This window comes from Sinohyriopsis cumingii, chromosome 2 (assembly GCF_028554795.1).
Source record: "Sinohyriopsis cumingii isolate HCF-2022 chromosome 2, ASM2855479v2, whole genome shotgun sequence".
NCBI classification, from domain to species: domain Eukaryota; kingdom Metazoa; phylum Mollusca; class Bivalvia; order Unionida; family Unionidae; genus Sinohyriopsis; species Sinohyriopsis cumingii.
The window spans coordinates 75,159,701-75,184,802 of NC_142962.1; the positions used below are offsets into that span (position 1 = coordinate 75,159,701).

The window sequence follows — 25,102 nt, forward strand, 5'->3', positions numbered from 1 at the left end:
TTAAGTAATGCACCAAAAAGGAAAAAAACAATATATACGTAACGATATAGGTATAATTTAATGTGAGACGGACATAGCAGTATATATATATATATATATATATATATATATATATATATATATATATATATATATATATATATATATATATATATATATATATATATATATAACTCGATAACTCGTACACAACAGAGTCCACAAACATAGACCGCATTATAAGCGAGGGCGCGAGTTACCGAGGTACCTCCAAAAATTGTTGAAACTTACTGACTGAATCCTCATTTTACAATCACGTCGATAACAATTTTTAATAACGCGCTTTTTCTAATGAAGTTGTTCGTTATTTTGTATACATAACATTTATTTTCAAAATGTCCAACTTGTAAAAGATCGTTCCAGCTGGTTTCAACAACCATCACGTGAAAAATCTGTGTAACACGTCAATGCATTTTATTTTATTGATGAGTCTAATTCCCATAGTGGTATTTAATAGTATCCTGCCAAATCGGGAGTCCACAGAGCAGGGAACTAGACTAAATGTTGATATACCCCCAAACAAGAATCCTTTTTTAAAAAACAAAATAAAAAAACGCGTCATTTATTTCGTGAAACGATCTTCTATGTCGAAACTCATTTTTTGTATTGTTCAATTAGTACAATATTGATGTCGTGATTTCATTGGAAGTATTAATGAAACTTCTTATCATCCTTGAGGATATCTCTAAGTGCCAGTTCAAAAATTCTCTGAAACTCGCTTGCCCACAATGGTCCGTATCTGTGAAAACAAGCTCTTTATTTTACGAAGTATTCATTTCGCTTGGCTGCATTGCTATCTTTGATAACAGTTATGAAAGAGTCTGTTAATTTAAGGTAGTTTATGTTACATACACGATAACATTTATAACAGTGTTCGATTATTCAAATGAAGCGAGTTCACATGACATACGACCGGGATCTAGATTTTAAGTTTATAGGATTTTTGTGCCTTTTAACTTTTCTTTTATTCGACCTCTTTTATTTGATTCAAAAGACATAATTAACGTGATAATACAAAGGAGGCCAGCTTTTCGTTCAATGCACCACAAGTCAGTTATCAAAACACGGTCGGCACTTAATTAGGTTCTCGGAGAAACGCGCGAGGACATAGCTGCTAAGAAAGATTGACGCATTTTACGTTTAGTTACAAGAGGACACATTACATTTATGATGATTACACTTAAAAGAAACTAAAAGATAGAACTAGAACACAACTTTCAGTTGATAAATACATTATTTAATTTGTATTTATTTATTAAAGTACTGCCTCCACTCGGCTTAAGTGACATTTTCATTGATTGAAATTAACTTAGACAAAAATCAGGGTACATAGAATCAATCATGGAGGATTACAAATATACACCAAACAGAACGGAAAGTGCCATCCCTGAATTACACAGAAAAATGCTTGATAATACTGACAGAATTTGTATAAATACGAATAAATACAGGTAAGATGCGTACTCTGCGGAGATTTCAGTTGAATTAAATCAAAAGCATGTTCTATTACCGCTTACTGGATCTTTATAATACAAAAACTATCAAGACTATTAATTAGATTTTAGTACAGTCGGACATACCTATTAGGAGTAGATTTGATACTCAGATTTCAGTTGACGAAGTCTTGCGCAAGTTATTCATTTATTATTTTAAACATAGAGCTGTATTGGATCACAGTCTATTTAATAACGAACAAAGATTATGTTATTAATACATTTGTAATCTTACAAATAGGGAGTTAAGATGAATTTAATTACAAATGGAGGAATGAAAGAAAGTTGTCACTGATGACAAGATACTGCTTTGAGCAATTGCAGAAAGTAAAATCGCCCCACATAATCAACGGAAATGTAGTAGAGTACATGAATTATCGACTTCAAACTTCCAAAACCTCATCTACAGAATCTAAAGCATGCAAATATGGTTCAATGTCAGAAAGGTCAGCTACGTGAATTCCACGCATTTTGGCATTGAAAGAATGCAACTGTTCCTCATTACGTAGCTCTATTGATGGCACGTCGATATTGTCTTCATCACTTGGCTCAGGTAACGGTGCATCTAAATCCATTCCATACTCTGGTAGAGCGTCCTAAATGAAGAAAATAATACTAATAATAATTTTGTCTGCAATGTATTCATTCATTTTTTATAGTTAAAAAAAACTGATTCAAAGACACAATTAAGTTTGGCTCTTAAGAAATGAATTCGTTTAAGAGAATGAGCTACGGTGGCTCAGTTCTAACTTCCAAATATCACCAACAAATGTTAGGCTAAGAGAATAGCATATACTGTCTTGCAGAGCCGGCAATAAACAAATTTGTAATTTGGTCTCTGCATGGTAAACTCATGAAAGTTTTCCGTGTTGTTGTTGTTGTTGTGGGGTTTAACGCCATTTTTCAGCACGATAGGCTATACATGGCGGCCAGTATTAATGGTGGAGGAAGAACCCGGAAAACCCCGGAAAGAACCACCGACCCACGAGAAGCTACTGGCAAGCTTTCTCACATGCCCACATTGGCTGAATCTTAGACTCGAACCGCCGCAGACAGAGGTGAGATGGCAGTGATCCGTAACGAAGAGCGCTTTAGACCACTCGGCCACTCGGGGCCCGAAAGTTTTCCGTGCTAAAAGAAATTGTTCCTCGATATTGGACAAACAGTTTTCTGAAATTCTAAAAATTTTGTCGAATACTGTCTGTTAAGTTATATAAAGCAGAAATGTTACAATCAGATGTCCTTTAAATGCTATTTATATTGGCATGCATGGAATTTTGCTTTATATTGTTATTGTAATGTTTCGCTGATTGTAAATTTGGTATGTTTTATGAGCTTGATAGAATATATTTCGAAAATACAGGTACTTTCCACTTAACGAAGTAGCACACTGTGAAGTTGTAGTCATTTGTTACGACTTTGGTAATCAAATACACTGCTAATTAGAAGCACACACACACACACAGAGACATTGATAAAATAATGGTAGGTATTTTAAGGAACGTGCAGATTGTATAGTGCCCAGTTTCAAATCTCTTCAGTCTTTCTGTTTTTTTTTCTTTAACAATAGGCCACATTGCTTAAAATGAGACAAGCTTCTCACCTGATCTAATTCTTCGAAGTATTCGTTAGCAATTACTTGATTCTCGTTAAATATACGCTGCAGTCCAAGTATAAATAGCTGGCAGGGAGTCTTGTTGTTCTCAGTTTTCAGTTTATGATTGTTCCATGAATTCATAAACTGGAATAGTCTGTCGTTTATCACATTTCTGTACACATAATGCAAGCAGAAGACATATTTCTCCGAATCTGGATCAAAAGAGCCTTTGACTTCCAATGATACGAAAAGCTCATAAAATAAAGAAAGCACAGCATTATACACATCACGCCATAGCCTCTCTATCCTCGAATTATGGACACTTTTTCCAGTTAGAAAACTTCCCCTATTAAGGCCCCGACGAGGGTATGAGAGCATGTACTGAGCAACTTCACGGTTTTCCACACCCATGTCCCCTCTCACTCGGGAAGGAAGGCCCCATTTGGAAACGGCTTCAGTGAAATGGTTTAAAACTGTTGAAGCTCTATTATCACAGTTGCAAGCTAGGTAGACAATAAGTCTTGTGAAACCATCGATGCATCCGTGTATTACAAAACGCCATCTGCAGAATATATGTATATCGCTTTCCACGTTATATGAGACAAGAAAATGAATTGCTTTCCTGCAAGAGATGGATATAACAATGATAACACCGCGCGTTTTATTATTAATATAAAGTAGATCACTAACACATTGCTTGATCTCTCACACTCGAATGTCGACCATCATACCTTACACTCCACATACATAAGTGTTAAATGTAAACTCACGTTATTAAGATATTTGAAAGTAGCTAAGAAATGCATTATAACTGAAGAAAATCTCCAAGTGTTCCTATAAAGTTTGCTAAGCAACTGAATGTCAACACATTCTTGATTCATTCTTATTAAACATTGTATTGCTCAGATATTTGTAAGATTCATAGTTATTGGTGTCATATCTTAATTAAACATGAATACTAAATGACCAAATAACTTATTGATGTCCATATGAATATCAAACCCAGTTTCCTCAAAAATATGAAATAATATTTCTCTCTTGTCTTTATATTTATAACCAATGCAGGCAAAATGTTTTTCGGCCTCTGCTTTGTTTACACAAATGGAGTAATATTTAGCATCTCTTGGAATAATAACTGTAAGACAACCGCGAGTTTCAACTGTACCAATGTTTGAAGCTGTTTCTGTTCCAAGCTTATTAATATTTATCTCCCAAACATGTTCAAATCCTAAATATCTGATTAAGCTTGTTAGAATCTTGCACTATATAGTCGTGTCACTGTTTTGTGTTTTCATGTGCACATTTGTATGCAAGGGAGTCCTTTAGGTGTTCCGATAGATGTACCCGGCATTATGTGTTCAACATTGCATATGAGATGGAAATACTCCCCTAACTCGATGCTGCTAAAAGTTTTAATGTTAAAAACAAAATGTCAAAATCCTAATGAATAGTTAGTCATAAACATTCATGTCATTTAACCTCTTTACATCAATCAGAGTCTATTATGTCAAATTTCATGATCGTAAGTTGTAATAGGTTGATGAATAGAGTTTATAAATTTAGCCCCCTACCTTCGCATTTGTCTGCGATGGCTACTTTTTACTTCGACAAAAATATTCAAGCTTACCAGAGCATTAAATAATTATTATGTTCTGCTAGCCTCAGTACAATTAATTTTATTTTAATTGCCAATTATTGATAAGTTTACCAACTTCATGAAATATTACCTCAAATTGTGTTAGTGTTAAAGAGTTAGACACCGTCTCCGTCGGCATTTTGCAAGCCATTACTTTTAGATGCATATATTATCAAATCATCTGCGCACATTAAGCAATTAATATGAATATCATATAACACGACAAGATCACACGAGGAACAAAACATGTCTGAGAGATTATTTGTATATGCGTTATTTCATCAACTTGACCCACTACTATATGTCATTTCCAACATGATAGACTTGTAAAAATCGGGAAAATAAGCACCAAATTTACCCTTATCTAATCACCATCAACGTCCAAGATCAACATGAATTGAATATCGTTAATAATACTTACATTAACAAGTAACTAACTGCCATTGATTGATCTGATGTTATGATGTCCTTGCCGAATTTTCATGTTATACGTCCGAACTATTTAAGAGAACTGATTGAATTTTTTATGCTGTAACTTTTTTCCTTCCAATAAAATGTGTTTAGAATTGAAGGTTTTATCTTGGAGATGCTAAGATATAGAAAATTTGGAGTAAAATTATGTGTCTTAATTTTAGGATTTCGGAGCCTAGGAAATTAAATTAACAAAACTTTGGGTACTGAGAATTAGAGATTACACACAACTTTATTGTTAGCACATGTCATATAACTGAGTGGAACACTACCGTATCAGTTTGTGATTGCCATCCATATGCCACAAGGCAAGAGGGGACGGAACTGAATAAACCCTTCGCTGTATACACCGTAACTGCCTCAGTTGTTGTCCAACCGGATCTACAGTTCTAACTGCTCTCCTTATTCTCTCTCTTTGTACATGGATACCTTGTGAAATGAGATGATCTTCGATTGTCTTTAAACCTAAAGAAACATGTATTTAAAACATGACTACAAGCATTGATTTCATAAAAAAAAAAACATTATTTATTTATTTGCATATATAACATTTACAGTCGGTACCATTAGCAGCAGGGGGGGCGAATCCGACATTTTGTCCAAACGTCATTTGGCTTAATTAATACTTTCTGCACTCAGCGGATCCGGTGTCGTCAGCGCCTGGTAAAAAAAAAACGACGTCGTCGTCGAGGGGATCGTCCGGACGTCATTTGGTTTAATTAATACCTTCTGCGCGCCGATCCCCAGCGTCGTCAGCGTCCGGTAAACACAGCGACGACCGCGTCGATGTCATCGCCCCCCCTGCTGCTATGATCTTACAAACAGAGTGATCACTAACTCCTCCTCTTGCAGATCAATTAGGTTATTTGACTGATCGGTAATTCTAAAATTAATTCTCGTTAAAAACCGATTATGGCATCGCATATAGACCGGATTAATCGGACCCTCAATGATCAAAAATCCCGGAGGGGCTGTTGGTGAAAACGAATAAAGGATATACCCCTGTTGAGCTTGATTTGATTGCTTGGTATCCACCTGGTAACTCCCTTCGATAACATCACACACCAGATTGATTGCTATCACCGATGCAATATTTACGTTGTATGGAGCAATATGCCTACCACCATCTCCGTTATCGTATCTGAGGATAGTTGATGGGGGGGCGTCCGCGGGTGGATTCTTAGGCCATCCTAGTATGGTTCTTATTGAACTGTTATAAATATCAACCATATACCCCGGTGTGCTTATTTCAATCGTCGACGATAACGTCGGTTCATGAACCGTAATAGCGATTTTTGATTCTTTTCCTGTGATCGATTTTATCCTGCGTTGAAATTCCTTATTGATTTGTTCTATTTGGTATGACCCAGTTGGTATTGTAACCTCATTCCAGTCTGGGGTCCCATCGGGCTTATTTGTCCATGCAAAAACCAGCGAGTTATTAGGTTGTTGTCCGTTAAATGCGTCCGCTCGGATATTAGGCCAACTGTGATATACTCGCAATTTTGCCAGCGCTATTTCCTTCACTGGAACCGGCGACGGGAAGTTCACACTGAATTCTGGCTTCGTTGACGTTATCGATATCATATTTGTTTGTACCGGAGTGGTGTTCTCCGCGATCCGCTGAAGTAATTGAGACCCTTCGGGGTTCAGCGACATTATTAGTATTCGTTGTTTTTAGTGTCTAATTTCAACAACCAGGTGGTTCCGGCTTCCAGTTGAAAATCCTCGATTTTTGACATCGCGGAGCTATACAACTGGACCATCGTGGAGAATTCAACATCGGATACGAACAAATTATCAATCGATAACGAGATCAACCCGGATAATTTCGAGTACGCGTCGGATACTATTTGATGTTTTACTGTATACTCGTTGAGTTTTTTCTGAAAACACGATGATATCTTTTTAGTGATTGCGTTGGCGACTCCAGCAATTGTTGTCATCGCGGAGACAGCGATTGGAACAGCGATCGGGGCTATCGTGGTCACCGTGGATAAAATAACACCGGCGCCAGCTACTATACCCGACACCGAGTACACGACCGCGTCGATGGTGGTTATTTTTCTGCGGTATTTTTTTATTTTTGCGCGGTATTGTTCGGAAAGCGTTTTCAAATTCGCGGAGAATTCTTTTGCGGTATCGAATCGATATTGATGTGACGTCGGTGATACCTCTGATTCAATTACCCTGGTGGTCATTTTATTCTAAAAGAGCTAGTGTTTTTAATTACTTAGATTCGCTACAAATTCCACATACCATGTGATGTTTGCCCGGGCTAAATTTCCATCAACGGCATAAATTGTAAACTGTTCAGTTGCGTTCTTGTCTATAATTGTTGATATTGTATTGTTAAACCCGGATGAACTCGACGATAATATATTAAACTGCATCATTGAAACCAGTGTCAATCGATAAATGCCCTTAACAGTTGCGGTAGTATTTACTGTATTCTGTGTAGGAGTCCAATCGAATGATCCATGCCGAATTGTGTATACTGTGTTGATGATGTTCTCATGAGGGATTTTTATTTTTTCGAATTGCTCTGCTACTCTCGGTAGTCCGTCTTTAATCGCTTCAACATCAGTTCCGATTATTTCTATTCTCCGCAAATTCGCGTCTATATTATTCTTGTTCGCTGCAACCCTAGTAATGAGTATATCTATTTCCTGTATATGCGCGTCCACATTTTTTTTGTTCGCTGCAACCTTAGTAATGAGTGTATCTATTTCCCGTGTATGCGCGTCCACATCTTTTTTGTTCGCTGCAACCTTAGTAATGAGTGTATCTATTTCCCGTGTATGCGCGTCCACATCTTTTTTGTTCGCTGCAACATCAGTTTTGACTGTTTCTATTCTCCATTCATGCGCGTCTATATTATTCTTGTTCGCCACAATATCAGTTTTGATCGTTCCTATTCTCTGTTCATGCACGTCTATACCTTTTTTATTCGCTACAATATCAGTTTTGATCGTTTCTATTTCCCCTGTATGCGCGTCTATATTTCTTTTGTTCGCTGCAACATCAAGTTCGATTGTTTCTATTTCCCCTGTATGCGCGTCTATATTCCTTTTGTTCGCTGCAACATCAGTTTTGATTGTTTTTATTTCCTGTCCATACACGTCTATATTTCTTTTGCTCGTTGCAACATCAGTTTTGATCGTTCCTATTTCCCCTCTATACACGTCTACACCCTTTTTGTTCGCTTCAATATCAGCTCTGATTGTCATTATGTCCTGTGTATGCGCGTCTATATTCCTTTTGTTCGCTACAATATCAGTTTTGATCGTTCCTATTTCCCCTGTATGCGAGTCTACATTATTTATGATCGTTGCAACATTAGCGCCGATTATTTCTATTTCCCGTTCATGCACGTCTACACTCCCTTTGTTCGCTGCAACATCAGTTTTGATTGTTTTTATTTCCTGTCCATACGCAGTGATATCATTTATAGTTGTTGTGATTTCATCCAGCTTGGTATTTTTTTTACCAAAGAATTTATCAAAGTTGTCATCGATCCTGTTAACATTTTTTCGCAACGTGTAAAATTGGCCCGACAGCGTTGCAAAATCCAAAATAGTATTCCTTATTGTTGTAATATTCAGTTCGGTTACCGTCGGGGTCCCGAAAAAACTAGCGGTAGTAAGCTGTATATCGGTGATAGATTTTTTCACCTCGGTGGCAGATTTTTTCACCTGCGCGTCGAGTTCGGTCACCGATCTACCCAACCTTATAAAACCGTCTTTGACTAATGTTACCGCCGATATATGTTCACCCGGTTTGAGTCGTCCGTCGCCGGTATACAACGCGATAGTGTCCTCGGCGGCATCACGCTGTCGTATTAAAACGTCATCCAGCGACACATTACTGGATTTCAATTTACCCTGGCGGTCTTGAAATACGACTATTTCACCTGGGTCAACACTGGTTAAATTCAACGTATCAGCGATTTCATCCTCGATTAGTTTTTTTATGTCATCGGTGGCGAGCGTTTCCGTGGATTCTTTCAGCGCCGAAACCGGTCGTCCCCAAATATCAATCATCGTTATTGTAAAAAAAAACGGCGTTTCTAATTAACCCGCCCGGCCTCTACGACCCCACTCGTGTATTCGTTTACAACTACATGAGGTGGTTTTCGCGATGATGAAATCGCCGCGAGTACGTTCAATACCTCACGGCCACATATCGGCGGGTCGCTTAACTGCTATGTTGGCAACGTGGAATAAAACGCCCGGGTTGAACACGCCCGGATATACCGCATGAACTCGTTTGGCGGGGCTAACCCGTATGAATCAAAATAGACGATCGCACGCGGATCAATCGCGTACGCAACCCAATGAGTTCCCGCTCCGGAGGACCCATCGAGGTTAATTATGCCGGTTTCAGTATTCCTTGGCGCCGCCGGTAATTGATCCCTCATAAAAACACCTCTGAAGTTTTTTTATCGCTAGCGCGTTTGCGGCGTCTATTAAATCAAAATTAGACATGGGAGTCATTGACTCCTGAGTCAATAAACGGTTCCCGGTAGTCTTAGACCCTTTCCCGAGTACCATGAATACGGGGTCCCCGGTAGTCTTAGACCCTTTCCGGCTACGGGTCGTTTTTTTTTATAGCCTTTCCCGGTTGCCTTTTTCAATGCCATTCCTGCCGCGGTACCAACGGCTCCTAACGCCGCCGCCTTAGCCACTGCTGGTGCGGCCGCGGCAATCAACGCTGGAATCGCAGCTAACAGCGGAAATATCTCACCGGTCTTTTCCATGTTTTTGATTGCTGCGGCTGAAAAATCTATTTGAACACCCTTTTTATTCTTCATCACATTATTGAAATGTTTTATTTGACGCACCGTCAACGATATCTTATGATTACCACCTGCCATCTGTGACGGCTTCAGCGTTATTGTGGTTCCGCATTGTTTAGCCGACTTTGATCGTAATTTCTTGACTTGACCATCAGTCAACTCTACACTGACGACACTATACGACATTTTATTGTAAACGCGTTTTGTGCTTTCAATTACATGTTTTCCACTGGCGCATCAACGATTCTCATTCGTCCGCCAGCACCTTCTAGCAGCATTGATTTATCGCTGAGGATGACAGCAATAGCTCTATAATTAGCAATAACGCCGCGAGTTACATTAGCTCGGAAGTGTATATCAACGACGGACTGTCTTGTTAAATCAAGATGTTCCAGCGAAAAGTAATAGATCGGATATAGTTCTTTGAAATCATATTGTGATATTTGCAAACCAGTGTCGACGTTTTGATCACGACTCATATATGACAGCAACCGATGGTACACACGTGCGACATGGTTTTGACCGTAATTAAGTTGTATATCCTCGGATGGTTCCTGCTGGCCGTTTATTCTCAGCGAGACGTCAGTAACGCCTAATCGATCAAATATCATATGGCTGAATAATTGATTATCAACTCTCGTCATATCCTGCAACGCAACAAATATATGACGCGGAGCCGAAATGCCTTGTTGTGATGCCAGGTTCCATGTGAATATACCATTGATATTTGATTGCTTAGTATCTGTTGTTGTTGTTAACCAACTTAGTAATGATTTTCCTCCCTGCTCCATAAAGGATAGCAATCGTGCCTCTGTGGTAATGGATGGAGTCATTACTGGCATCCACAATAATATTTTAGTTAAAACGACTTTACCAGGGTCATTATTTGGATTTGCAGGATCCGCTGGAATTCTCCAAATTGCATTTCTATCATCGCCTTTTCGCACAAGCACCACGGTATGCTTTGCTCCGTAGATAACTTTTCGCACGTTCCTACAAAATCCAAATATATGATGCAGTGGAATCGCGCATGAGAAAGATCTACGCGCCCCTGTTAACATTGATATGCGTGTTGCAGCTCCGATGTTAAAATTAGGATCGCTGTTTATAATCATATTCTCAACATCAGCATCAGCGTTATTAGCATTATTTCTTGGTCGTCTTACCACAAATTGCGAGTTTCCAGCAGTGTTTTTAGTATCCTTTGCAAACATCATAGATGGACCCGCTGATCTTGTATAATCGTCGGAATATCTTGCTAGCCCGATTATTGTTGTAGCAACATCAACATCGCGTTCTATAGACTCGATCTCTCGCCCGTCAATGAGATATTTTGCGCTCTCAAATAGCGCCATTACGCCGTTATTGACTAAGCCAACTTTGGTACCATCTGGATACGGTGCTGGTACAGCAGGAGTATCGGCCTCTGTTACAAGTTCTCCTTCGATTTCAATAAACGCTTCACACGGTAAAAAATATTTACTGGTATCATGGACTTGAAGTTCAATTCGCGATCGTATGTCGGGTTGTACTGCATGATAGGAGTAAAATTGATAATTACGGACAGAATCATCCTTGTGCACTGGTGCGTCCATATCAAACGCCGGATCAGCTGTTCGTTTAAACATTTTATTTAATAATACGCTGATGCATCTAAATCATCGTCGTGGTTTAAAACCACTTCCCGCTATTATGTTTGCGATGTCATCTTGATTATTGTTTACCAACGACGCTAGTTTTTCTTCCACGGCGTTATTTATTACTTTACTGACATTCGCAGGCATCACTGTCGTTGATGGCATCACCGGTGGTTTCTGTTTTTTTCTCCTCACCAGCGACATTAGTTTGTCCTTTGCTGCAGAAAGCGCCTTTCCGGCAACATCTCCAATAGCACTAATACCCTTATCACGAATAACATCAATAGCCTTCATTCCTAATTGTTTGGCTAACGGCGCTACTTTTGGAGCCATTCTTGTAAATAAACCCGCAATGGTGCTACCGAGACCATCTCCATAGTACGCGCGGTAAACAGGCAATCGCGAGTTTACCACGTAGACGAGTACTGGTTTATCGTGGTTGTAGTGTATGATCATCCTTATTATAAAAACACCGGTTTTTCAATTAGTGATTGTGATCACCAGTGATTGATCCCCCCCCCCCTTTCCCACCGCCGTGTGGAAAACCGGAATAAATTTTATCAAAATTTCCTGGGGTTTTTGCCCTCGATAAAAATCCGGTTTTTTTCCGGTTTTTTCTTGATTTTTGGTCATTTTTGGTCATTTTTTGTTGCCTATAGTCGTTTTTTTTCGATTTTTCAGCAAAAACATCGATTTTCTCTAAATGATTTCCTGGGGTTTTTGTCCTCGAAAAACGGTCAAAATTAACAAAACGATAATTTTTTTAATCATCCACGAGTTCGTCTATGAGCGTTCGATACGCACTAACGTCCATGATACCGCCCGTAAATAACCGCTTGCAAATATCAGCGGCTTCATTGATTATTTCCGGAGAGTTATTTCCGGCTCGTTTTCCTCCGATTAGTACCTCTAGCCGTGATATATCACTGAGAACACTGTTAGGACAGGTAACGCCGTAGGATTCTTTGCCAACAGAGTATCCTTTTCCTTTTTTTTGTTTTACCCTTTTTTCAACTTCCTTGTGGAATGCGTCGTAATCGGGATCACCACGATGTGATAATTCATTCTCGTGTTTATTCGCCAAATACACCATTCTTGTCCAATCCCCTAACGACTTTATATTTTTCTCGTAGCCGCTATTGATATGCTCCTTATCTCGTATGCTCTTAGCAAAATTGTTGGCGGCAAAATCAATTAATTCTTCCCCCCCCCCCCCGCTGAAGCCTCTAATTTTATCCCTTGTGCTCTTCTTAAGTACATTACGGGGTATATTCCTCTCTTTTTCTTCTTCTGGTATTTCTTCTTCCGGTATTTCTTCTTCTGGTTCTCTTGCGGTAGCACCTAGTTCTTCTTCGTCGGCCATTGTAACATAAGGTTCTTGTGGTTCGGTTATAGCGAGTGGTGGTGGCCTCCGTGTTGCAGCAGCCGCTATTTTTGCAGGGAGTGTTTCTAAAGACCTTTTTGTTTGTTCGGTCTGAGCCGCTATCTTTTCAAGCGCGTCGAGGACGGGCACAGTTGCCGCCGTAACATCTTTGGTCGCTTTAGTTACCGGGGCAAAGAGTTGTTCGCTTCCAACAGTAAAATCGGTTTGTAGTTGCTTCCGCGTTTGAAGTTGTTCTCGGACCCTGTCTCGTAACGGTATGAACTTTTTAAGCGCCGCTAGCCGCTCTCTGGCTAGCCGAGTAGTAAGTGATTCGCCTACCATTATTGCAATTGCGAAGCAATTTCTAATTTCCCGCCGCAGTTTTCGTCTATAATCCTTCTAATGTTTTTGATCTTACTAGAAATCTCCCGGCGTCGTTCATAAACACGTCCAAGTTTTTTTCGTATTATTTCAACGGCAGTGAATAGTCCAATGAATGCATTTGTGTCATTGTGGTACAAGTTTTCATTGATCGTATGTTGTAATCGTTTTATAAAAAAGTACTCGCGGGCCAGGGTAAAACGCCCCCGTTTCGACTGTTCGTTAATAATCTCGTAATCGGATAATATTTTTTCACTGTCGAGACCATCAGATAATTCAATTCCTTGATTTTTTAATTTTGAAATCTCGGCTAATATATTATTGATGTCTTCGATATTCATTATTCCTATAAAACATCTTGTTTTTAAATAAAAAAAAATGAAAACCCCGTGTATCAATTCCGAAGGTGTTTAATAATTCGTTTTCTTCCGGAACAGACAATAACGTTTCACACTGTCATGGCGACTTCGTCAGCGCCATGGGCGCCGGTGACTTCGTATCTATATATAAAAATCGAATTCTGTGGCCCGTCTTTTTTGAGATCGCTGTTTTAGTTATATTCTCTGCAACATCTCGAACTGAGGCTCTACAAATATCGAAATATTTTCCTGCCTCATTCATCGACTGAAATATTTTTTCCTCGTGCGTTGACGTATCAAACGATTTGACGCCCCTTGCTTGCTTTGAAAACTTGCCAGTTTGGCCTTTTTTATTGTTTTCACTCTGAGAGATGGCTTGCAGGTTTGTAAGAGAATTATCAGTCTTATTATTATTAATATGATCAATAACGAGACCGTCGTTGATCAGTCCGTTAAATGCTTCAAATACCACCCTGTGAACAAGATAAATTTTCCCCCCGGCACCAAATATCAAATACCCGTGATTATTTACGGTACCAACCGGCTTCTTCAGTCTACGATTTCTAACAATGCCGTCGCGAGATGCCTCGTAATTGACGAGCAGGGGATGCGGCTGAAATTCTCGGTCCATTTGTATAATAATACTACTTGTCTAATTTATTATTTGGTTTAATTATGAATCTTTCAACGTAGTCTTGGGGGGTTTTAATGACGAAGTCAGCGGTAGGGTCAATGACGGCGTTTTTAATTCGCTTGTCATAATAGCGTTTTAACTCTCTGTATCGCTTTACGCCACAATTGATACACAACTGCGATTTTCCTCTTACACCGACGTGGCAAACCAAGCACGGGAGGGGGCCAAGAGAACCATTACGAACGCTTTGTAAATGGTACCCGCAGAATTCACCTCTACATGATTTATTGCACGGGGTTGTCGACCCAATCATCAACCATTTGCAGTGATTCATTATACTATATTCTTTCATTTAAATACTTGTTTTAATTATATGGATGAGTTCGAGAGATTAGCAGCAATTAAGCCCTGGAAAAATATTAAGTTCAATCTCGATAGAGTCCTCAAGGACACACCAAAAGCGTTAATAAACGATAGAACCCTGTTGAGTAAAATACGCGATTGTATCAATGAATTCAAGCGTGATGGCGCATCTCATAGTTGGTCAACATTTCGAATTGATGGCGTTGTTGATGCTACCATGAACGACAACCGCGCAGCAACGATAATATCACAACTTGACGGTAAAAAGTATTTCTTCAGAGTAAAATTCATTGTCCGGGTGGAATCAGGTGATTGGATCATACGTGATAAATTTGAACCAGTTCTCAGCGACAAGAAAACAGTCATTGTTAGCCGCGACTCCAAGCCGGGGCTGTTAACCGGAATTGACAGACCATACTATGAACGAGCGTATCCTGAAACAGCAGTTGTTTATGGAATATACCCGTTAAATAAGAAACCTGATATCGGAAAACTGAAACCAATGAAACAGTCAACGGGGATAAATTGTGTAGCAGAACGAGTAATAGAGCATTTTGCAAATGCGTGTCGAGGAAACAAATTGACTGATTTACGACGTAGCAAAATCAACCAGTGGGAACTAACCGTAAAAGAGCGTGGAGCAACCATCAGCGACATAGCGAGATTAGAAACGTCGTTGAGATTTCCAATAACCGTTACAACGATAACCGGTGAAGTATTATACGAATCAAAGTACAGATCAAATGGGGCCCCAATCAAAATTATTGATCATAACGAACACGCATGGACGCCCGCGATCACAGTGTTTCCACGGGATAGAACGGTAAAGTATATCCCGGGGGAATTTATACAAGATGGTTTTCTCGCGGAGAGGAAACTATTTGATGCTATCGCTTATTTGTGTAAAAACGACCCTGTATCAGTGTGGTTACTTCGCAGCGCTGATACCTTTGATCAGTTTGTAAGACCAAACGGTGAATTATATCGCACTGAAGCATTTCACAACAGGATGAAAAAAACCGCCATGGAATTTGAAGAGCATGATGAACAACTGCTAACAAATTGTTTTACGATTCCATCGGTTGCGGCTCATGTTGCAGCGAGGAAAAATGCGTGGAGTCCAACGCGCAAGGAATTTCTACCGGATGTACAATCCAGTTGTTTGGAATACTATCACGGTGGACTATGGAACACTAAATACAACCGCGACGCTATGATTTCCGTTGATATGGTTGCCTGTTATCCAGCGAGTTTTCTCGGGTATGGATCCGCCGCTGAGTATTTCAAACGATTTGGACACCCCAAACATGAAATGACTCGTGTTGCTATTAATGGACCACTGCCTGATTTTGATTTAACCGGATTCGCTCGCATAGTATCATTTGAGTTCGCGGGAGGACTTCATCGCTGTTGTTAAATTTGGATCGGTAGACACATGGCTGAAAAGAAGTGGTTGCCAATAGCGCTGCTACGGTATATGATTGATTGTAAAATGCTAATTTCGTTGATTGTCAGTGACGCGATTATATCATACCGGGCGCAGACTGAAGTCTGGTTACCAGAACCAGAGCGTCTAGATAGCATAATTGACGAATCCAGAAAACACATCGATGCCGACGAGGAATATATCGTCGAATGGTCCAAAAAGATATTCAACCAACGAAACCACGAGGCAAAAGATCTCGGTAGAAGAATAATCGGTAAGTTCACACAAGGTGGAAAAAAACTGCGACTACAAACGATATTGCTCACGGCTGATTATAGATGACGCAGAATATGATTTCGTAATCAAGGACGCAGTGGCGAAAAATAGATACGTGAACTGCGAAACAGCTTTCTTGTCCAATGGAACAAGGTTGGGTACAGTTGTTACCTACAGCGATGGAGACAGCCCGGCATACCCGCATTTGAGGGCGTCTATGCTGGGTTACGCCGCTATCAATTTATTCTCGATGATAAATAGATTCCCCGACACCGCGGTTAGAGTAGCCGTTGATTCGTTTTATGTTGACGTAGCGTATAAGGAAAACGTAGCCGAGTTTACTAGTCCGGACGAGAGTTGGGGTACATGGAGAATTAAAAATGAAATACGACGCGATTATTCCCCGTCAGCGGATGTCACCGTTGAAAACAATTACTTACGCGGTGATAATTTATCAGAATGGTCTAATGCACCACCGTGTTCTGATCCAATTTGTAGGCACAAAACAGTTTATTTAAGCGGCTGTGGCGGGTCGGGAAAAACGACTCGGGCAATTGAATTATTTCGAACGCGGGCAAGTATAATCGTGTTTACACCGACCCATAGACTAGCGCGAGAGATAAAACAACGAAATGTTGACGCCGTTACTTATCACAGCTTTTTTCGATACAGCGGCGGTGAGTGGACTCCTGATCGAATGGGCGAAAGATTTATTCCTGGGGTTATCATCTGGGATGAAATATGTACTGTTTCGTTAGATGTTTTACAAATGTTTCTTGATTGGTTGCTGCTCGCGAATACAGCGGTGATCATGTGTGGCGACCATGGCCAACCACCACCATTTGTCGGCGAGGGCCCACATGATTGGTTAAAGGGTTTTGTGGACTATTATGAAGAAACCGATACTGATTACCGAGCACTTGATGAACAACTGCGCGAGGTTAAAAAATTAATCAGATTACAACCGGATAGAATTCAATGTGAAATAATCCGCGAGGTGATTCCGGAAACGCCGTTAAATGAATTCTGGGAAACATGGAGACCAAACGATTTGATTGTAGCGAGTAGAAAGATAGTCAGAGACACACTTCAGCGGAAGTTGTTTACGTTGCATAAGGAAAAGTTTCCAACGCGCCCAGTGCCGTTATGTTATAGACCCGCGGATACACGGCGGCAGAACATTGAAGTTGAAATTCCAGGCCGGACAGAAAAACAAATTCTCGTGCTGAATGATATTGTGCTCGTTGATATCAGCGTCGTCGAGGACGCGCTACGTGCTAATAAATCCCCGTGGACGCTAGGATACGCAACAACAATACATTCCTCGCAGGGACTAACTATCACGGACACAATTGTTTGGATAGTTGATAATCGCATCGAATGGTCAAATCTAGTCTATCTTGCGGTGTCCCGAGTACGGAGGATAAATCAGCTTCGAAGAATTATTATTGACGGAGTCAGTGACGGAGTCACCAACGACAACGACATCATCGATGCAAGCGTCATTGATAGAAAACTCTCGGGTTACCGCCAACAGGATAAAAAAAAACAGCGGCGTTTTGATATTGATGCCGAATTAATAATTGCGTTACGACAACAACAGAATAATCACTGCGCGAGTTGTAATTGTGTAATGCGCTGGCGTTATTCGGATAAAGACGCTCGCCAATTTACCGTGGACAGGATCGATAACAGTCTCGGTCATGTCAAAAACAATGTGAGGTTGACCTGTCTCGAGTGCAATAGACGCAACGGCGCTAGTTAAGACCACGTGGGGGCAATTGAGTGTCGTCAGGTATCACTTGTAGTTGCTCGCGTGTAAACCCCCGCTGCGGGGCAGTTGAATCCAGTCTATAGATCGGTGGTCTATTAGTTGATCGTGTTATCGTTGATATGTTATGCGTGGTAACACTCCAGATAGGATCAGTAGCTCTTTTTTTACCGCCTTCAAGCTCTCCTGGTTCATACAGATATCTAACAGTGACATCGCCGAGAATCGGCTTGGAAACGCTATCTATTTTTGATCTTCCGGGTATATACTTTTTTTTAATCGCGTCGCTGGGCTTCATGTTGATTGCTCGGGTAATCTCGTTATTTAACGCTGCAATTACGCCTGGCAACCTTTTGACCCATTCACGAGATCGTTTTTCTTGGATGAATTCCTTCGCGTATTGATATCCAAATAACCGTTCAGCGACAGTCCGATTGAATCGTTCAACAATTGCCTGATCACGATGTAGCGCAGTATGACCTCGTCGTATCGCGACGCTATGATGTTTCAGCGTTGATAGAACAGCGCCGCGAAATTCACTACCGGGATCAACTTGTAATAGATTTGGCCAGCGCAGAGGACCTCTTCGATAAATTCTTTCAAACGCAGCGGCTACTTCAGTTGCTGACTTTGTTTTCAACGGCTCCGCTTGTTTGTATCGACTCGCAACATCAACTACGGTTAGCGCGTATTTGTAACCGTTGTCATGCGGCAGAAATAGTATATCAGCCTGATGAACTTCATTAGGTACGCTGACATCAAAGCGCGAGAAGTTGATTTGTTTAGGCGGTGGTAGATAGATTTGCCATATAGCCTGTTTGGATAACCAATTAGCCGCAGTGGCCCTCGTTACTTTTGCAGCGCTTGCAAGCTTACCAATTGCGGCCTTCCCCTTCCAGTATCCTCTCGGAGAATAATAGATGGATTCCATGTTGTTATTATAAACGCTAGCGTTTTCAATTACCAGCGCGAGAAGCTCCGCTTCCAATCATTAATTTACCTTTCATAGCCGATTTTACCAACCATGAGGCTAATTTTTCTTTGAAGGATTTATCAGGAATAGCATTTAACGCGTGAATTAATTTTACGTCCGCGATATGACGCTGTTGCAGATCGCTACTTTTGTAAGCAACATCATGAGCATGACACGCCTTATCGATAGCGTTTATTGGATACTCACCGGGTTTGGGCTGATTTTGATCATCGAGTCTGATATCTAATCGCGTTCCGGGGCCACAGTAGCTATATCCTGGGAGGTGTTTTTCTCCTGGATACTTTGCCCACGGGGTTCCGGGGAGTTTTGATAACTTGGCTGCGATGTCACCTCCTCGCTTTTTTTTAAAACATCTCCGGGTCTAATAGAAATAAATTTAAATTTCTTTATACCGCATTGTGCACACTTGCCAGTAAGCGCCGATCTGTTATTTCTTGTTGTAACGGTTGTCATATCATTTGTGCCAGTACGCACTCTACACTTTACACAATATAGATCCATAATTTATGTATAGAGACATGAATATAATTGACTTTTCAGCGACTAAAACAAGAGAACCAGTTAAGCATGTTGCAGCGTTACCAAACTCGATCCGGATGATTATCATCGGACCATCTGGATCCGGCAAGACGCAATTGTTACTCAATTTAATAATGAGATGGATGAAGTGGGATAAGTTGTATTTGGTTGCTCCTAGCGTAGATGATCAACGATGCTACGAGGTGTTGAAAGATTTCAACGAGAATGCATCAGCGATCGCTAAAAAAAATGTCATCGAGTTTATTACGGATATCAATGATGCGCCAGGTATCGATGATATTGATGGCGACGTTAACAATCTAGTCGTGTACGATGATGTTATGTTAGACAATCAAAAAAAACCAGCTAGGATATTTTCCAGAGGCAGGCATAAAAACACTGGCGTGATATATGTCACTCAACGATACACTCAGATTCCAAAAGTAATCAGAGACAACTGTAATATTCTTGCTGTATTCAACGGCGTTGATACACACACGCTACGAAATATTTGGCAGACATGGTGCGGCGGTGACATGGACTTTAATGTTTTTCGAAACTTTTTTAGTCATGCTCAGTCGACCCCACATGGATTTGTAACGATAAATTTACATGATCCTCGGACACGATATCGTATCGGACTTGACCAAATATTCGGTTAAATTGTAAATAACCACTTAGCAGCAGGGGGGGCGATGACATCGACGCGGTCGTCGCTGTGTTTACCGGACGCTGACGACGCTGGGGATCGGCGCGCAGAAGGTATTAATTAAACCAAATGACGTCCGGACGATCCCCTCGACGACGACGTCGTTTTTTTTTTACCAGGCGCTGACGACACCGGATCCGCTGAGTGCAGAAAGTATTAATTAAGCCAAATGACGTTTGGACAAAATGTCGGATTCGCCCCCCCTGCTGCTCCATTCCAGGATATAATTAAGGATCTAAATGAATTAAAATGTGATTGGTCTCTTAGGTGATTCGGTAGCTCATTCCACAGAATGACAGTTGCATACATAAACTATTTGTTTGCCATGCAATGAGGTTTTCAATGTTGGGGCAATTAACATAATTCACTATCTAAAATTGTATTTCTAAACAAATATTTATTATATTCTTAAAACATATAAAATTATCCAAACATTGGGAAGCACACACTTATTCAGAATTTGAAAGTCTCTAAAGTCATGACCTAAGTTGCACACTTTCAGGGTTGTCAGTTTTGCCTTAAGAGTTAATGATAAATGCTTGTGTAAATAATCATACTCACACCTATAAGCACGCTTTTGTTGTTGTATTTTTCAAGCTTAGTAGTGTTCAGGTCGCTGCAGAAGTAGCAGGCCACTGGACTGAATTTGAAATATGATAGGATAAATGTATGCAAGATCGCTTGTTTGTTGAATCTGATTAACTTCGGACCAATACTTTCAAGACAGTTAAATGCCTTTAAGCTTTCCAAGATTTCGTTTTACATGCAAATCGAACTGCACTTGTTAGTCTATGACAATCACCGGCAGTTAAACGGTATCGGCACAGTTTATGAAAGCACTGATCATGTTTTCATCTGTTTAAATACCATTCTTGTTGCAAATAAAAATGAGAGTTTTTAACACACGTCAGTTATTATCTACAGTTTGAGCCCCATGCCGAAATATCTTTTAGTCGGCGCTTGGGCTATGTTGGGCAAAGTCGCTGTATGGAAAAATGACCAGGAGTCACTACAAAGTTAGAGTCGTTAATTGATCTTTAAAAACAGTTGCGGAAAAGCAAAGCCCCATCCCCAATAAAAATTTCAAAACTGATATAACAATATACACATCAATGAACATAAATTACAACTATTTTACTGTACACAGAGAAGTCATTTAGTTGAAGAAAAAGAACTCTTACCTGAACGAGGAAAGTTGTTGATTATTGAATGCACCATCGATATTAACTCATTATCACTTATATCACTGAATCGTATCCCATGAGTCAAGCGGAAGTTTGCTAGTCTCCGCTCTACAGTTCTCCTGCTTACCCCAAGCAAACTTGCCATATCTCCTGATGTAAAGTAATTTTCTGGAGAAAAATTAATACAGACGTGATTACAAATAATTTTCCAAAGCACGAGAAAGATTTTCCATATAAAGGTTTATGTTATGTGGATATAATAGAGAGAATATAAATCGGTTAGTAATGTCTAAAACACAAAATTTCAGCGTATAAAAAGCATTAACAGTCACTATAGACACATTTTAATTATATGTGTATAATAATACAAAATTTGCACCAGGAAGACGTTTTGAGCCCGAGCGCGATCACGATGGTTCAAAATCATCTGAGTTCTTGGGCAAACGTGTGCACATATCATAAGGTATATAGTATATTTATTCTTACACGCTGAAGTCGTAGCCACTTAACTTGTATTCCAAATACCCATCGAATGAAGTTTCAAACAGTAAAAGAAAATAATAATGTTGAAACTGCGCGTGTAATTCTGATGCATGAAAACTGATGACGTCAATAAAAAGACATGAGGTCAAAGCACGCTGAGATTGCCCAATCACGTGTGATGTTTTATAACGTGATGCAAACACCATATGAATATAAACTGTCAGACAGATTTTTTTTTAAAAAAAATAATGTTTTACAGCATTTGGTAATAAAAATATTATTTAATTAAAACGAAAATAAAAGCAATGGTTATTTTGAGACGCATAGGATATATGTTTCTAATAATATCCTATCTTTTTATACTTTCTACTTGAGGAAAGTTTTGCGTTATGAAATAATTCAATTAATTTTGAAAAAATGCACTACATGACTATATATATATATATATATATATATATATATATATATATATATATATATATATATATATATCATGTGGAATAAAGAATCATGCAAACAAACCAAAGAAAACAAAATTTCTCTTATAATGTACCGTTGTAAAAGTATCGATTGTAGAATATCATGTGAAGTCTTTGACAGTACTATATATTAAATTTCAATACATGGTTCTTTAAGGACTAAAATATTCGTACATGCTCCCATTTATTTGCAAACCTGCCAACACACACACACACACACACACACACACACACACAGATGTTAAAACGAAAACGCATCAAGGATATAAAAAAATTCACAAAACTTAGTCATTCAATTCATAATTTCTAACCTGATTGTCAAAGAGTGCCATGCACTGTCATTTTGTAGGCGTTTCGAATCAAACGGGAGTTTTGTAAGTAACATAGTCGCCATATTTGCATAGGCAAGTCTATGTTTTAAGCAACAGGGGTAATGTAGTTCACCGTCTTTGATAATTTCAGTAATTCCGGACATTTTTGGTGTTACATGTCTCTAACGTGTATACAAGAGTTGTCCTTTTTATTTGCTCAGTTTGGTCACGAAATATTAAACATAGACATTTTTAATGAAATGGACCGTTCTATAAACCAGAAAAGGTCAGTGAGCAATCTGTCGCTTGTTTATATCGAGAGCGTACGTTTGATTTGAAATGCCAATGGGTCCGCAGTGTTAGGGAACTATTATCAACTGTAAGTTAGAAATTATAAATCAGTGAATGAAATTACTTAATTTCGTGCATCTTTATGTTCTTGATACTTTTTTATTGTAAAATTTGTAACGAGGTACAAACAAACGGGGTGGTGTGCGAATAATATACTCAGTGGTATTACCTAACTGATGTTTACCATTTATCATTTCCTAAGTGTTATTGCATAAACAGCTTAAATCCCGATACCTTATAATATTCAGGATAACGAAATCATTTAGCCAGACGGACAGATAATGATACTCAAGAAAGAATGTCATGTCTTACAATATTGAAAACTATCAACGCTTAAAAATGACACCTCAATCATTTGCTTGCATACGGAAGCATTATCAAATATTGTGCATGAACATCAGAAAAAAAAGAAGTTGGAAGCAGTAAACACTGCTTATGTGTTAGGGGATAACAATGGAACATGTAAATATAATATACAGCATGTTAGTGTGTCAGTTGAGTTAAGAAATTACCGATGAAAAATTGTAGTTGTTCCTTTCTTATGTCATAAAGAGGTCTGCCCCTATGCCCAGTATAGACTTGCGACGCCCTGTACCGGTGGTCTTCGCTGACTGGCATAGAATTGATATCGGTTTTATCAAGGATACTACGAGCTTGTCCAAGTAGCTCAATCACTTCGACAGGCACTGATACATCCTGCAGGGAGTCCTCCATTAAAATCTCAATTCCACGTACCTGAGTCCTTATAATGTTCTCTGCTTCCATTCTATTTGACATGCGCTTTTTACACTTTCTCAATTCTTCCATGATAAAGTTTACTAACGACACCAATCCTGTTGAGCCAGAATACATTTTTGTGGTAACATATCATCAGAGTGAAATGGAATTCAAAAGTACCCCATTATCAAGAATGGCAAAACTTTCTTAAGAGTCGATTGTGTTCATTTGTCATTTCAGGCAATGGAATTGTGTTGATTTGAAGAGGCAATGAACTGGAAGTGATAAATGTTTCAATAGTTATAAAATCACACATTCATCGCAAGTAGTGAAGCTATTACATGTGGATAAAGCGTTTTTCCTGGACCAACGAGTGAATAATTGTGAGAAATGCTAAATATTACGGTGTTATTTCCAATTCAACATATTTAATCACTTTCGTATGTTATTTTTAAAATATCACTTTTAAATCACGAGACTGTTGAAAACATAACTCCAGACTATGTGGAATGCTATCTATGCTATTATACGTAACAGCAATTGAAATTCTAAGTATAAGAATAAGACTTAATAGGAAGATTGAAGGTATTACAGTTAAAAATGTAAAATACGAAATAAAAATGCTACAGCATGCAGAAGATTGTACGAACTTTATTAAAGACCAAAATTCCTTTAAACACCTAGAGAAGGAATTTGAAAAATTTGGTAAGGCCTCTGGGTCATAAATAAATCATGAAAAAAATGAAATACTGAAAATAGGGAGCTAGAGAGGAAATCACTCAGGATTACCACCACACCTAATTAAAGAAAGAGCGAATGCATTGGGCATTTATTTTGGGATAAGAGAAGAACAAGAAAACTATAAAAATATGAAACAGAAATTAGAAACGAATGTGAACACATGGGCACTTACGCCATTATGTCTAATGGAACGGGCCCAAGTGGCCAAAACGTACATATACGCGAATATAAATTGTATTACCAAGTATATGGACATAGAAAATACAAGTTTAGAAAAACTAGATAAGGAGATTATTAATTACATATGGGATTTTAAGACCCACTACGTCAAGAGGGAAACTTTCTATAGAGCACAAGAGAGGGGGGACTA

At 39.2% G+C, this 25,102-nt stretch overlaps 1 protein-coding gene and 1 long non-coding RNA gene across 3 annotated transcripts in view; one reads left to right on the plus strand and one right to left on the minus strand.

Annotated features, from left to right (window-relative positions):
* Nucleotides 1–25,102, plus strand: part of LOC149805202 (uncharacterized) — an 81,645-nt gene that overhangs the window by 31,958 nt on the left and 24,585 nt on the right. The window lies entirely within an intron of this gene.
* Nucleotides 1,313–24,749, minus strand: LOC149805205 (uncharacterized). Of its 2 annotated transcripts, none has more exons than XM_089948364.1 (5): nt 23,787–24,749; nt 21,648–21,818; nt 5,509–5,701; nt 3,136–3,751; nt 1,313–2,128 (listed from the first exon to the last, which is right to left on the minus strand). In XM_089948364.1, exons 1-5 carry the CDS (start codon nt 24,124–24,126, stop codon nt 1,916–1,918), a joined length of 1,533 nt encoding a protein of 510 aa, XP_089804490.1. In that variant the 5' UTR covers nt 24,127–24,749; the 3' UTR covers nt 1,313–1,915. The 2 variants fall into 2 exon arrangements, with proteins under 2 accessions (XP_089804490.1, XP_089804498.1); XM_089948372.1 differs by having other exon boundaries at nt 3,136–3,691; nt 23,787–24,748.

Excerpts from the sequence above, each read along its gene's own strand:
- LOC149805205 (XM_089948364.1), bottom strand. The coding sequence starts at position 24,126 with ATGTATTCTGGCTCAACAGGATTGGTGTCGTTAGTAAACTTTATCATG. Across the intron at positions 21,819-23,786 it reads ACAACTACAATTTTTCATCG|AAAATTACTTTACATCAGGA; the intron begins GTAATTTCTTAA and ends ATTTTTCTCCAG. Across the intron at positions 3,752-5,508 it reads GGCAATCACAAACTGATACG|GAAAGCAATTCATTTTCTTG; the intron begins GTAGTGTTCCAC and ends CATCTCTTGCAG.